General features: G+C 39.2%; 1 protein-coding gene across 1 annotated transcript in view; it reads left to right on the forward strand.

The window, feature by feature from the left end:
• flii (FLII actin remodeling protein) overlaps positions 1-12,258 on the forward strand; it is a 69,621-nt gene that overhangs the window by 5,649 nt on the left and 51,714 nt on the right. The window contains exons 2-6 of the mRNA XM_048552110.2: positions 2,757-2,867; positions 4,232-4,303; positions 4,786-4,866; positions 8,893-8,978; positions 11,931-12,092. Of these exons, the coding sequence (XP_048408067.1) occupies positions 2,757-2,867; positions 4,232-4,303; positions 4,786-4,866; positions 8,893-8,978; positions 11,931-12,092 (512 nt within the window). The remainder of the gene's footprint in view (positions 1-2,756; positions 2,868-4,231; positions 4,304-4,785; positions 4,867-8,892; positions 8,979-11,930; positions 12,093-12,258) is intronic.

Below are 12,258 nucleotides of genomic sequence, written 5' to 3' on the forward strand. Positions count from 1 at the left end.
TTGAGTAAATGTTACTGTCAGCCCTGTTCTGCTGCATTAGCTATTGGGCAACCGTTGGCCATTTTGTGCAGTTCAGTTATGGAGAGCCCTAACAACCATCCTTACCAAAGTGGATGTGCTCCTATGCCACAAAGAAAAACAAAAGAACGGTGAATGCTGGAAATCAGAAACAAAAATCAGAAATTTCTGGAAAAACTTAGCAGGTCTGGCAGCATCTGTGGAGAGAAGGCAGGGATAAAGTTTTGGGTCCAATGACCCTTGTTCAGAACCCTGTTCAGGCCCCTCAAGCTTGGCCTGCCACACAAAACTATCATGGCTGATCCAGCGTTCCTCATGTTCACTTTCCTCCCCTTTCTGCCTGACCCTTGATTTTCCTACTGATCAAGAATCTATCTATCTCAGCCTTAAATATACAAAAGGACTCTGCCCCTTAGATCTCTGTGGCAAGGATTTCCCAAGACACTCAAAAAATTCCTCCTTCCCTCAGTCTTAAATTTGGTACCCTTTATTCAAAGACTATGCCATCTTGCCCTAGTCTCTCCCCTGAGGGGAAACATCCTCTCAGCATCTACCCTGTCAAGCCCCTTAAGGATCCTGAATGTTTCAACAAGATCACTTCTCATTCTTCTAAATTGCGGTAAGTTTGTTTGTTTAGCTTTGGCTTGTAAGAACATCCCACCGTGCCAGGGATCATCCTAGTAAACCTTCTTTCACCTGCCTCCATGAAATGATATATTGCCTCTATTAAAGGGACCAAAACTGTTCACAATACTCCACATGTGATCTCACCAGTAGCTTGTATTGCTGCAGTAGGACTTCCTTACTCTATACTCCAATCCTGTTGAATTAGGGCCTAATATTCCATTCTCCTTCTTGATTACCTGCTGCACCTGAATGCTAGCTTTGTGTGTTTCATGCGAAAGTAGCCCCAAGTCCCTGCTTGAGGTCATTAAGTTTTATCATAATAATTCTTTCAATCAATGTTAATCCCAAGTGTGATTTTCACTAAATTTATTAACCATAGTTTAAACCTTGCCTTTTTGTAAAGACTTAATTTGATTGAGGAATAATGGTAATAATCAAGGAAATTCTTGTAAACCAATATCAAACAATTCTGAGAGTGGTGTTCTTCCAGGATTTATATCTCAATCAACATTATTTACATGATTATCTATTCATTTATTACATTGTTGGTTTTGGTTTCTAGAGTGTGCAAAATGGTTGTTGTTTCCTACATGCGATGGCGACTTTAACATTAATGTTGTTTTTTCATATTTTTATTTAGAGTAGCCATGAACTCAATGAGCAGTGGCTTACTGGAGCACTAGGTTTTATGGAGTGTGGGAGACAAATTAACAGATATACTTTTGCAATGACATGATATCTACAATTAAATCTGTACTAATACTTCAGTTCATTATTCGGTTTTTAACCCCATGTGTAAGATTGACCTTTTTTCTTCCCCCTCATGATCTTCTGATGTGGAAAATCACAGAAGAATTACAAAACTAAAATGACAAAGATTGACTTTCCACACTAAACAGTGAAAACATGATACTGAACAGGCTAGCAGTCCTCGTCCTGCCTTTTTGCCCTGAAATGTGTTCTATTCCATGTTCGTGATTTTTAAAGTGATAATGGAAATTCTGGTAGTACTCAAATCCAGCTGCATTTATGGAGAAAGAAACAGAATTAAAAGATTATTATAACCTTAGATGTTATCAGGATAGTATTTTGTTTTTTTTAATGAATTTTAATTTTGTGCTTCTATTTTGTCAGGTGCTTTCCTCTAAATGTTTATATTTTTCACATATCTGAGAAAGTGAATATTTCACTATGAGCTTGACTTTGTAGCTGTCCCTGTGATCAGATGGAAGCAAGGTTTTTGGAATAAAGAGCCACCTTTCAAGTGATCACAAACTAGATTTTGGCAGTTACTGCTCTTCACATTAAATATGTACCTAATCCTAAATATTGTTTCAGATTCCAAAACCTACCTGTGGCTGGATAGATTAGTCCATTGTAGCATTTGGAAAGTAAAAGAAGTCACTACAAAATTCATGTTTCTTTAACAAAAGTGCTGCAATTTTCGATAATGCTGTTTGTCATTTTGTTGAGCTCCAAATCCAACCCAGCCACAAATGAGATTTAACCTCATACCTTTGGTGCCAGTTTGAGCCATACCAGCCATAGAAATAACTGCTCCAAGGAATTTGAATTACTGTGGAAGCATACACTTTTGCATGCATGTTGCAATCTGCCACTTTGCATAGTGATGTTCAAGTCTCTAACTTATTTCCAGGAATCTGTCCTGTTTTTTATTGCTTGCCATTAGTATATGTTGGAAAGATTTACCAGTTGATACCAAAGCTGGTCAGCGATGTTGTGTATGTATCTTCCTTGGCCATGAAGTCCTTGACTAGGACTTAAACCTAGAGCTTCTGGCTCAGAAGCAGAGATATTACCGCTGTGTCATTAGACATCCTTGTTAGAGCTAATGTAGCAAAATAATATTCTCATTCTTTTCCTTCATTGTAGCTCCTTGTGTGTGTGTGGATACCTTGATTTGATTTGGTTTGATTTTATTGTAGACACGTGTATCTAAGTACAGTGAAAAGCTTTGTTTTGTGAGCACCATAAGCAAATCATAGCAAAAAAGGACATATGAAAACTGTTGATGCTTGATAAAGACCTCTTAGAGGGCTTTGTATTTTAGCTGCTGATTTGGAGTATGTGTTTTCTTTTTCCTTTCGAAGGGTGGGTATTTTCCTGAACATGTTAAATGCATGACCAGTTTGAGATGGCTGAAACTGAACAGGACAGGACTCTGCTACTTACCAGAGGAATTAGCTTCTCTTCATAAACTGGTAAATGATCTATCTGGATTTTCTGTTTGATTTATGATTCGAATATAGTGTGTGATCAGTATTCTTTATAAATGTTTTTTCTTTCAGTCACAGTCGCAAGCAATATCTTCTTTGAGAGCTAATATCAATACTGATTTTCCATGTCTGACTGCAATTTGAGGTGCATTATTGTGTGAGTTCTCAATTGAGTCAAGGTGCAGGAGGTGGTTATCATGTGAACAAGACAGAAAACTAAGCAAATCATGAACTAACTACATTTTCACTGGATCCTTTTAAGTGCTGTATGGAAGCTAGGACATCCTTGTATCGTGATAACATTGCCTTGACATCTGGAAAAGAAGAAGAGATTACAGTGGACTACAGCTTGGTCAATATTTTGCAGCAGCTTGAGGTTATCGATGAAACGATGCGGATTGTAATTAAATCTGAATCCGCAATGCTGCGGTTATCAATTCTCGTTAAACTAGCCAGCTCAGAAAAAAAGATTTTGGCGTACTGCAGTTGCCCAGATAAACCAGAGGGGAAATTTAGTCGGTGTTTCTGCTTATTATCAAAAACAACAAATGGTGGAGATCATAGCAGGTCAGGCAATATCCATGGATGAAGAGTCATCCAGCCTGGAAGCAAAAAGTTGCTCTGTCTCCATGGATCTGCCTGATCTGTGATCTCCAGCACTTGTTGTTATCAGTACAGATTCCAGTATCTACCGTAAGTTGCCCCTACTTTCTTATTACTAGCTTGTCAACATTCTACTTTAAACTATTTATTTTGGGACAGGATCAAGCTCTGGGTGATGTTCCTCATGACTTGTTAACCTTCTGACTTTGTGTCAATTTTCATATTTGAAGAAACAAAGTATTTGTATTCGTGAAATTCCAATTGCACAAAGTTGTTTTCATCAGAATATGTTAACAACTTTGGAGGAAGTTATTCCTGTTGTTAAATCTTTGACACAAACTGGTCAGAAAATTAAGTTCTGATTATTACGGTGAAAGGTTTTTTTCAATATTTGAACTGGCAAAGCTCAGTAGGTCTGGCTGCATCCGTGAAAAAAACAGAGTTAATGTTTCAGGATCTGAGGAAGGGTCACCAGGCCTGAAATGTTAACTCTTTTTTTAATTTTCATTCACAGATGCTGCCAGATCCACTGAGCTTTATCCAGCAACTTTGTTTTTGTTCCTGATTTACAGCATCCACAGTTCTTTTGGTTTTTATGAGAGTTTGAGATTCTGTTTTACGGCGAGTGACACTTTTTTAGAACTTTCCCATTATTTGTGTTAATTTTATGTATGCATTAAATCACATATACATTTTACATAATTTTTATTGTGCTATAACTTAAATTTGTTTGCATTTGGTTGCAGGAACATTTGTCCGTAAGTCACAACAGCCTGACGACACTTCATGGCGAGCTCTCTAGTCTGCCGTGCCTGCGGGTGAGTAATTAATAGAACCGAGAATTGTAGCAGTGACTGTGGGAACTCAAATTGTAACAATTGCATTGCTAATGAGCTGTAAAATCATTAAAAGAAATAAAAAAATTTTGAAAACATTGTCTTAATAGTGGATAACTCATTCTCACTTTCTGTTCCTGACCTAATTACAAAACCTCTGTGAAGAATAGGCAATGTGCTCACAGCAGAATTTAACTTCAGTGTGCTAAAAATTTTATGCTTCATCTTGTCAAAATACTGAAGTTTTATGGTCATAAATGTATGATTGTTATTTAGAGGGGCACACATCATAAAGTTCGTGAGAGAAACTGGAATTCAACAGGTGTTCAAAGTAAGCTCTGAATTAATGAAATGTTCAAGGCTCCATACTTTTTTTTAGTCAATTGGCTTGATTGTTCCGAAAATGTTTTCCCACAGTACACACAATTTCAACTCCCAGATAATGTACTCTGTGATCTCTGCAGGCCATTGTCGCACGAGCTAATAACCTAAAGAATTCTGGTGTTCCTGATGACATTTTCCAGTTGGATGATCTCTCTGTGTTGGTATGTTGACTGAAGAGGTTTGTTACAGACCAGTTGTTGTGTGCATTGTTAGATGAAGCTTATTTTGGCTAAATCCAAACCATCTGAACATAAGAACTAGGAGCAGGAGTAGGACATCTGGCCCCTTGCACCTGCCCCACCATTCAGAAAGATCATGGCTGATCTTTTTGAGACTCAGCTCCACTTACCCACCATAATCCTTAATTCCTTTACTGTTCAAAAATTTGTCTAGCCTTGCCTTAAAAACATTCAGCGAGGTAGCTTCAACCACTTCACTGGGCAGGGAATTCCACAGATTCACAACCCTTTGGGTGAAGAAGTTCCTCCTAACCGCAGTCCTACATCTGCTTCCCTTTATTTTGAGGCTATGTCCCCTAGTCCTATTTCACCTACTAGTGGAAACAACCTCCCTGCTTCCACCTTATCTATCCCCTTCATAATCTTATGTTCCTATAAAATCTCCCCTCATTCTTCTGAATTCCAATGAGTATAATCCCAGCCTACTCATTCTCTCCTCATAATACAACCCTCTCAACTCTGGAATCAACCGAGTGAATCTCCTCTGCACAGTCTCCAGTGTGAATGTATCCCTTCTCGAGTAAGGAGACCAAAACCGCACACAGTACTCCAGGTGTGTCCTAACCAGGACCCTATACAGCCACATCATAGCCTCTCTGTTTTTAAACCCCATCCCTCTAGCAGTGACAGAATTCCATTTGCCTTTTTAATTACCTGCTGCACCTGCAATCCTACTTTTAGCAATTCATGCACAAGGACACCCAAGTCCCTCTGCACAGCAGTGTGCTGCAATTTTTTTTTACCATTTAAAACAAAGTCCATTTTTCTGTTATTCCTACCAGAATGGATGACCTCACACCTGTCAACATTGTACTCTATTTGCCAGACCTTTGCCTCACTTAGACTATCTATACCCTTCTGCAGACTTTCAGTGTGTTCTGCACACTATGCTCCACTACTCATCTTAGTGTCGTCAGCAAATTTTGACATACCACACTTAGTCCCCAACTCCAAATCACCTTTTTAAAGTGTAAACAGTTGTGGTCCCAACACTGATCCCTGAGGCACACCACTAGCCATTGACCGCCAATCAGTAAAACACCCATTTACCCCTACTGTTTGCTTTCTACTAGTCAACCAATCCAATACATTACCTGTAATATCTTATCTTGCAACATTATCTTATGTAGCATCCTTTTGTGTGGCACTTTCTCAAATGCCTTCTGGAAATCCAGATACACCACATCCACAGGTTCCCCATTGTCCACATTGCAAGTAATGTTCTCAAAGAGTTCTACCAAATTAGTTAAATATGACCCACCCTTCATGAACCCTTGCTGGGTGTTCCCAATGGGACAGGTTATATCCAGATGCCTTGCTATCTCTTTCTTAATGATAGATTCAAGCATTTTCCCCACTACCGAAGTTAAGCTAACTGGCCTATAGTTACTTGCTTTTTGTCTACTTCCCTTTTTTTAAACAGTGGCGTAACACTGGCTGTTTTCCAATATGGCGGGAGCCACCCCAGAGTCCAGTGAATTTTAGTAAATAATTGCTTGTGCATTTGCTATTTTCCCCCATCACCTCTTTTAGTACACTGGGATGTATGTCATCAGGGCCAGGAAACTTGTCCACTTTTATCCCTACTACCTCGCACAGCACTGCCGTCTTCATGATAATAGTTTCTAGATCCTCACCTGCTATAACCTTCTTGCCATCAGTTTTCGGCATGCTATTTGTGTCTTCCATTGTGAAGACCAACGCAAAATAACTGTTTAATGCCTCGGCTATTTCCTTACTCCCAGTTATTAAATTGGCCTTCTCATCCTCTAAAGGACCAATGTTTACCTTCATGACTCTTTTACAATTTACATATTTATAGAAACTTTTGCTGCCTGTTTTTATATTCTGAGCTTGTTTACTGTCATAATCTATCTTACTTTTCTGTGCAGAGGGACTTGGGTGTCCTTATGCATGAATTGCTAAAATTCTAAAATTTTTTAGTGGCTTTCTGTTAGCCTTTAAAGATTTCCCAGTCCTGCCTATGTTGTTGGTGTCTATGTTGACCACAACAACTGGATTCCCCCCCCCTCCTCCCCCCCTAGCTTCCTTTCAAGCCAGTCAGGGATGTCTCATGCCCTGGCACCGGGCATGCAACACACCATGCAGGATTCTCTATCCTGCTTGCAAAGGATACTGTCTATCCCACTGATGATGGAATCCCCTACAATTACAATCTGTCCTTTAGCTTCCTCCCGTCTTGAATGGCTACCTGAACCATGGTGCTATGGTCAGTTGACTCATCCTTCCTGCAGCCCTGTTCCTCATCCACGCAGGGAGCAAATGCCTCATATCTATGTGAAATTGCCAAGGGCAGCGGCTCCTGTGTGCCTGCCTACAGGGTCCCTCTACCTGCCTCAGTTGCAGTCACATACTGCTGTCCCTGGCCGCTGATCAAATTAACATTAGTTAATCTACAAGGTGTGATTGTCACCTGGAACACAGCATCCAGGTATCTCTTTCCCCCCTCCCGGATGTGCCGCAGTGTTTGGAGTTCGGATTCCAGCTCAGCAGTTTTGAGCCGGAGCTCCTAACGCAGCCAATGCTTGCTGCAGATGTGGTCACTGCCATTCTCAATGCTATCAGCTAGCTCCCACATCATACAGCTACAACACATCACCTGACCTACCATTTCTACTTAGTTAATTATTTAAAATGAATTAGTTTTTTTTAAAGTTTCATAATGTTCTCTCTTTAAGTGTTCTCTGCACTAGGAAGTTTATTCCGTATGTACTCACACAGACTCCGGTTTTGCCTTCCAAACCTCTCCCAGACGATTTGGTGACTAGGTGACCTCCCTGAAAGATAACAGAGAGATGAGGGGAAAAAATTGCAAATAGCTTACCTGCTCACCACACTTAGTCTTTATTATTCGGTTAGAGGAGGTGGAAGGGGTGGGAGACACGACACGTGTAGTGTCTCCGGTATTAGTTACTTCTCAGACTTATTGGGTGAAAGATAACCGTTACTCAGCCAACCACTTGTGCCTGTTCTGGGACTCCTCCACAGCTGAACAACTTAAGGCCGCAGTTACGCGACTAAGACTTTTATAATGAAAGATTATCTTCCTGGCTACCCTCGCGCTCTCTGCTGGACTCCCACTGCTGAACCACTCTGGTTTGTACAGTGATGTTGATTTAACAAAAAAAACCCCAGAGTAGCATCCAGAAATGTACTTGAAGTCTGAGCTCACTTTTGAAAAATTTTTCTTTTTGATGCATAAACAGTACAGCAACAATATTCGTGCAATGCTGAGGCTACAATTCTTTCTTGTGTTTTTTACATTTTCAGTAAATGTGATTGAGTCTTATTTTTAAATCTGTCAGAAACATCAAGTTCTACACAATTTTATCCTGCTAGATTCCTGATGGATTTGATTTTGTGGGAGCTGGTGTCTTCCAATATTAAACTTGTAGTTCTACTCGTTCGTGAATTGAGACGGAGTGACAGGAGGCTTTTCTTTAATGAGTTATTGTTGACTTTTAAGTTATTTTAATTTTTTTGTTCTATCTCCATGAACACTTGACCTCTGCTCAGGACGTACCCAAAAAGTGAGATTACAGATTAAAAGTTATGGTAGGATTTGAATTTACTGTGCCATGTCCATTACACCAAATTTTAATCCAAGGGGGCGAATGAAGAGAAATAGTTGATGTTGTTGTGACTATTTTAGAACTGTAGAATTCTTAAATATCTGCAGTATCTGCTAATTGGGAACTTGTAGTAAGTGGATGAGGGTTATTCTCATTCCCACCCCTCCATTCTCTTTTAACGATCTATAATTGTTATAATCTGTGATATACATCTGGAAGAAATAACATGCTCACTGCAGAACCACTTGCCAATTGCACCCAAAGGTATTAGCTTTTGAGAGGATTTTTTTCCCAAACAAAACTTAAGCTGCTGTTTCAAGAATATTTTGTTGGTTGACATAGATTTGTGTTTCAGGATCTGAGCTACAACCAGCTGACTGAGATTCCAAGGGAACTGGAGAACGCTAAAAATATGCTGGTGCTCAATTTGAGCCATAATGGGTAAGCAGGAGTCTAGTAATACATACTTTTATTATGGGGTTCAAATATGTGAGTAGGCCATCCAGGCTCTTTTCTGCCTCTGCAAATCAGTAAGATCATGGCTGGTGTGATTGCAATGTGGGCAATAAGCTTTTGATGTAGCAACTTATCACATGTTTTCCAGAACTCTTAAGTACAGTATATCCACCTGTTTACCTCTTCAAAGAACACCAATAAACTGGTCAGACATGATTTCCTTCTCTCAAAACCATATTGACTCTGCTTGATTACATTGAATTTATCCAAGTGTTCTGGTACAATTTCTTTAATCACAGTGAAAAATATTAGAAAGCACTTTTAATATTTAACCAACTGGCCTGTGGTTTCCTGCTTTCTGTCTTCCTCCCTCCCTTCTTGAGTAAGAGTTGCATTCACTGCCTTTTTTTTCCAATCTAAAAGGACCATTTCTAATTTAAGGGAGTTTTGGATAATTAAAGTCAGGGCAATAACTATTTCACTAGGCAATTTTTAAGACCTGTGGCGAAGTCCATCAAGACCTTTTGTCAGCCTTTTTTTTTACAGTTCTAACAATTTAATCATGAAAATAAGTAGAGAAGTGGCACTGAGTTCTTCCCTCCTTTCCATTTCTTGATTCACTGCTTCTAGTATGTTGCTTTATCCCATATAATGAAGACTGCCAATATACTAGTTCAATTCTTCTACCATTTTCTTATTTTGAATTATTAATCCACAGGCCTGAGTTTTTTTTTGGACCAATGCTCATTTTTAATTTTGGGAAAAATAAAGTACAGGAGAAAAAGTTTGTCAGGAATAAGATGATGGTGATACAATTTCTATAAATATTTAATCACCATCATCTTATTCCTGACAACCTTTTTCTCCTGTACTTTATTTTTCCCACTTTGTTAATTTATCAGGCATGCTTTGCTGTATTTTATATTCTGTCCCCCTTCTTACCTGCCACCTGACTTGTACATTTTATATGCACTTTAAATTAGTGTTATCTTTATCATATCTAGTCGACCATGGATGGTGGATCCATCCCTAGTTTTTGCTCATTGGAATGTGTCTGTTTTGCATACTTCAAAATATGCCATTAAGTGTCTGCCTCTATTACTCTGACATACCTTTTAATGTAATTTGCCAGTTCATTTTAGTCAGTTGGGCTTTCATGCTTTCATAATTGCTCCTTCTTTAAAAGTAATTTTGGACCAACTCTTCTGTCTACTTAGGGGCCAATATACTCTGCTCACAAGTGACTTATTGTCTTTTTTTTCCTCATTTCTGCCCAAAGTATTTCCACCTTTTGGTTTCCCGAACTTAGTTCATACCTCTTTATTGTGCTAATACCATTGTTTACTCAGAAAACCAATTGTGCACATTTTCCTACTTTGCTGTCATTCCTGAATATCTTAACACTTTTTTTTTAACAGATTCAGTTCCTAGCCAATTTTATCCTGCAGCCACGTCAATGTGATAGATACCAAATCATATTTATTCATTTCTTTTTGCACTGTTAATTTTTTTGTTTCGAATGCTGTGTGCATTCAGACAGTTTTCTGATTTCATTCCTTGCCCCCACTGTTCAGTTTAAAATCATCCCTACTTCTGTAGCTATGCAGTTGTCAAAACACCAGACCCAGCGTGATTCACGTGGAGACTGTCCTGTTGGTACAGATCTCACTTTCGCCAATACTGGTGCCAGTGTCCTATGAACTGGAATCAACCTTCCATTGCCAGTGTTTTGAGCCACACTCTCATCTCTCCAATCTGATATTTTTATTTTCCAACTGGTTTTATTTCTGAAGTTCTGCACCTATTAGTAACCCGCTATTAATTAAAAAACAACGCAAAGAAATTGAAAATGCATGAGTAAGCAAATTCAATGTAAGACAATTTTGTATGAATACACACTTGGACTAGAGAAGTGCATTTTGCATTTATTCATCAATCTGTGTTATCTTTGGTATTGTATTGTGTTTGGAACTGCAGAAATTGTCAAAAACATATACCTGTATTCTCCCTTCCCTCCTCTGCCCCATCCCAGGGATGTGTTCTCACTATTTCCCAGATTTCAGTCAGCATAATGGATTTTCACATGGTTTTTCCTTTCTTGTCTCTTAGCTTCTCCCATTATTTTCTTGGGGATTGTGAATTCACAATGGGAACTGAAAATGTAAACTTGAAGAACAGACTTGTAAAAGAGAATGGCCCAATATATTAACTGAATCATCAGCTTAGCATACAGCTAGTTAATGTGCTATTAGATTAGATTTAGATTCCCTACAGCGTGGAAACAGGCTCTTCGGCCCAACGAGCCCACACCACCCCTTGAAACATCCCACCCAGACCCAGACCCACACCCCTATAACCCACACACCCCTGAACACTATGGGCAATTTAGCATGGCCAATCCACCTAGCCTGCACATCTTTGGACTGTGGGAGGAAACCGGAGCACCTGGAGGAAACCCACGCAGACTCGGGGAGAACGTGCAAACTCCACACAGACAGTTGCCCGAGGCTGGAATTGAACCTGGGTCCCTAGTGCTGTGAGGCTGCAGTGCTAATCACTGAGCCACCAATCTGCCCCTATCTTTAGTTTTTTTTTGTACAGATTCTTTCTTACTCATTTACTCTCTTCTGTTGTGCTGCCCTGCACAATCTATAGGATCTGAGTTGATTACTACCTCAACTTTGCTCGTGCTAGCAGGATATTTCAAGTTGTAGTCTGAGTGTCATTCTTCCTTTCTATATAGAAGGGAAAGATCTATTTGCGGCTATGTAACTATATAGATCAATAAAATAGAATGCAGAGCAACAAGGGCTTACCCACTAAACTGAGATAACATGACACTTCCAGGGTATGGTTCACCATAATGTTTTTCTGTCTTTCTTAGCACTTTGTAATATACTACAATTCATGTTTTTAAAGTCTTGTTTTTCCTTGTAGCGTGGACAACATCCCAAATCAGCTGTTTATAAATCTGACCGATCTGTTGTATCTTGACCTGAGTGATAATAATCTGGAGAGTCTGCCACCTCAGATGAGACGCCTGGTTCATCTTCATACACTGATTTTGAATAACAACCCACTTATGCATGCTCAACTACGGTAAGAAGCAAACAGCAAAATGCATCTGTTGCTTCTAAATTGCACAAAGTATAATGAATGCGTCAGATAAACTAATTGAAGTATTTCAGAAATTATTGTTTAGATATTGTGATAAGTGTCTGTCCTTCTAGATGTTGAGCCGACATAGGCTAAACAGCCCTTTTCA

The sequence above is a fragment of the Stegostoma tigrinum genome, chromosome 23, assembly GCF_030684315.1.
Source record: "Stegostoma tigrinum isolate sSteTig4 chromosome 23, sSteTig4.hap1, whole genome shotgun sequence".
NCBI classification, from domain to species: Eukaryota; Metazoa; Chordata; class Chondrichthyes; order Orectolobiformes; family Stegostomatidae; genus Stegostoma; species Stegostoma tigrinum.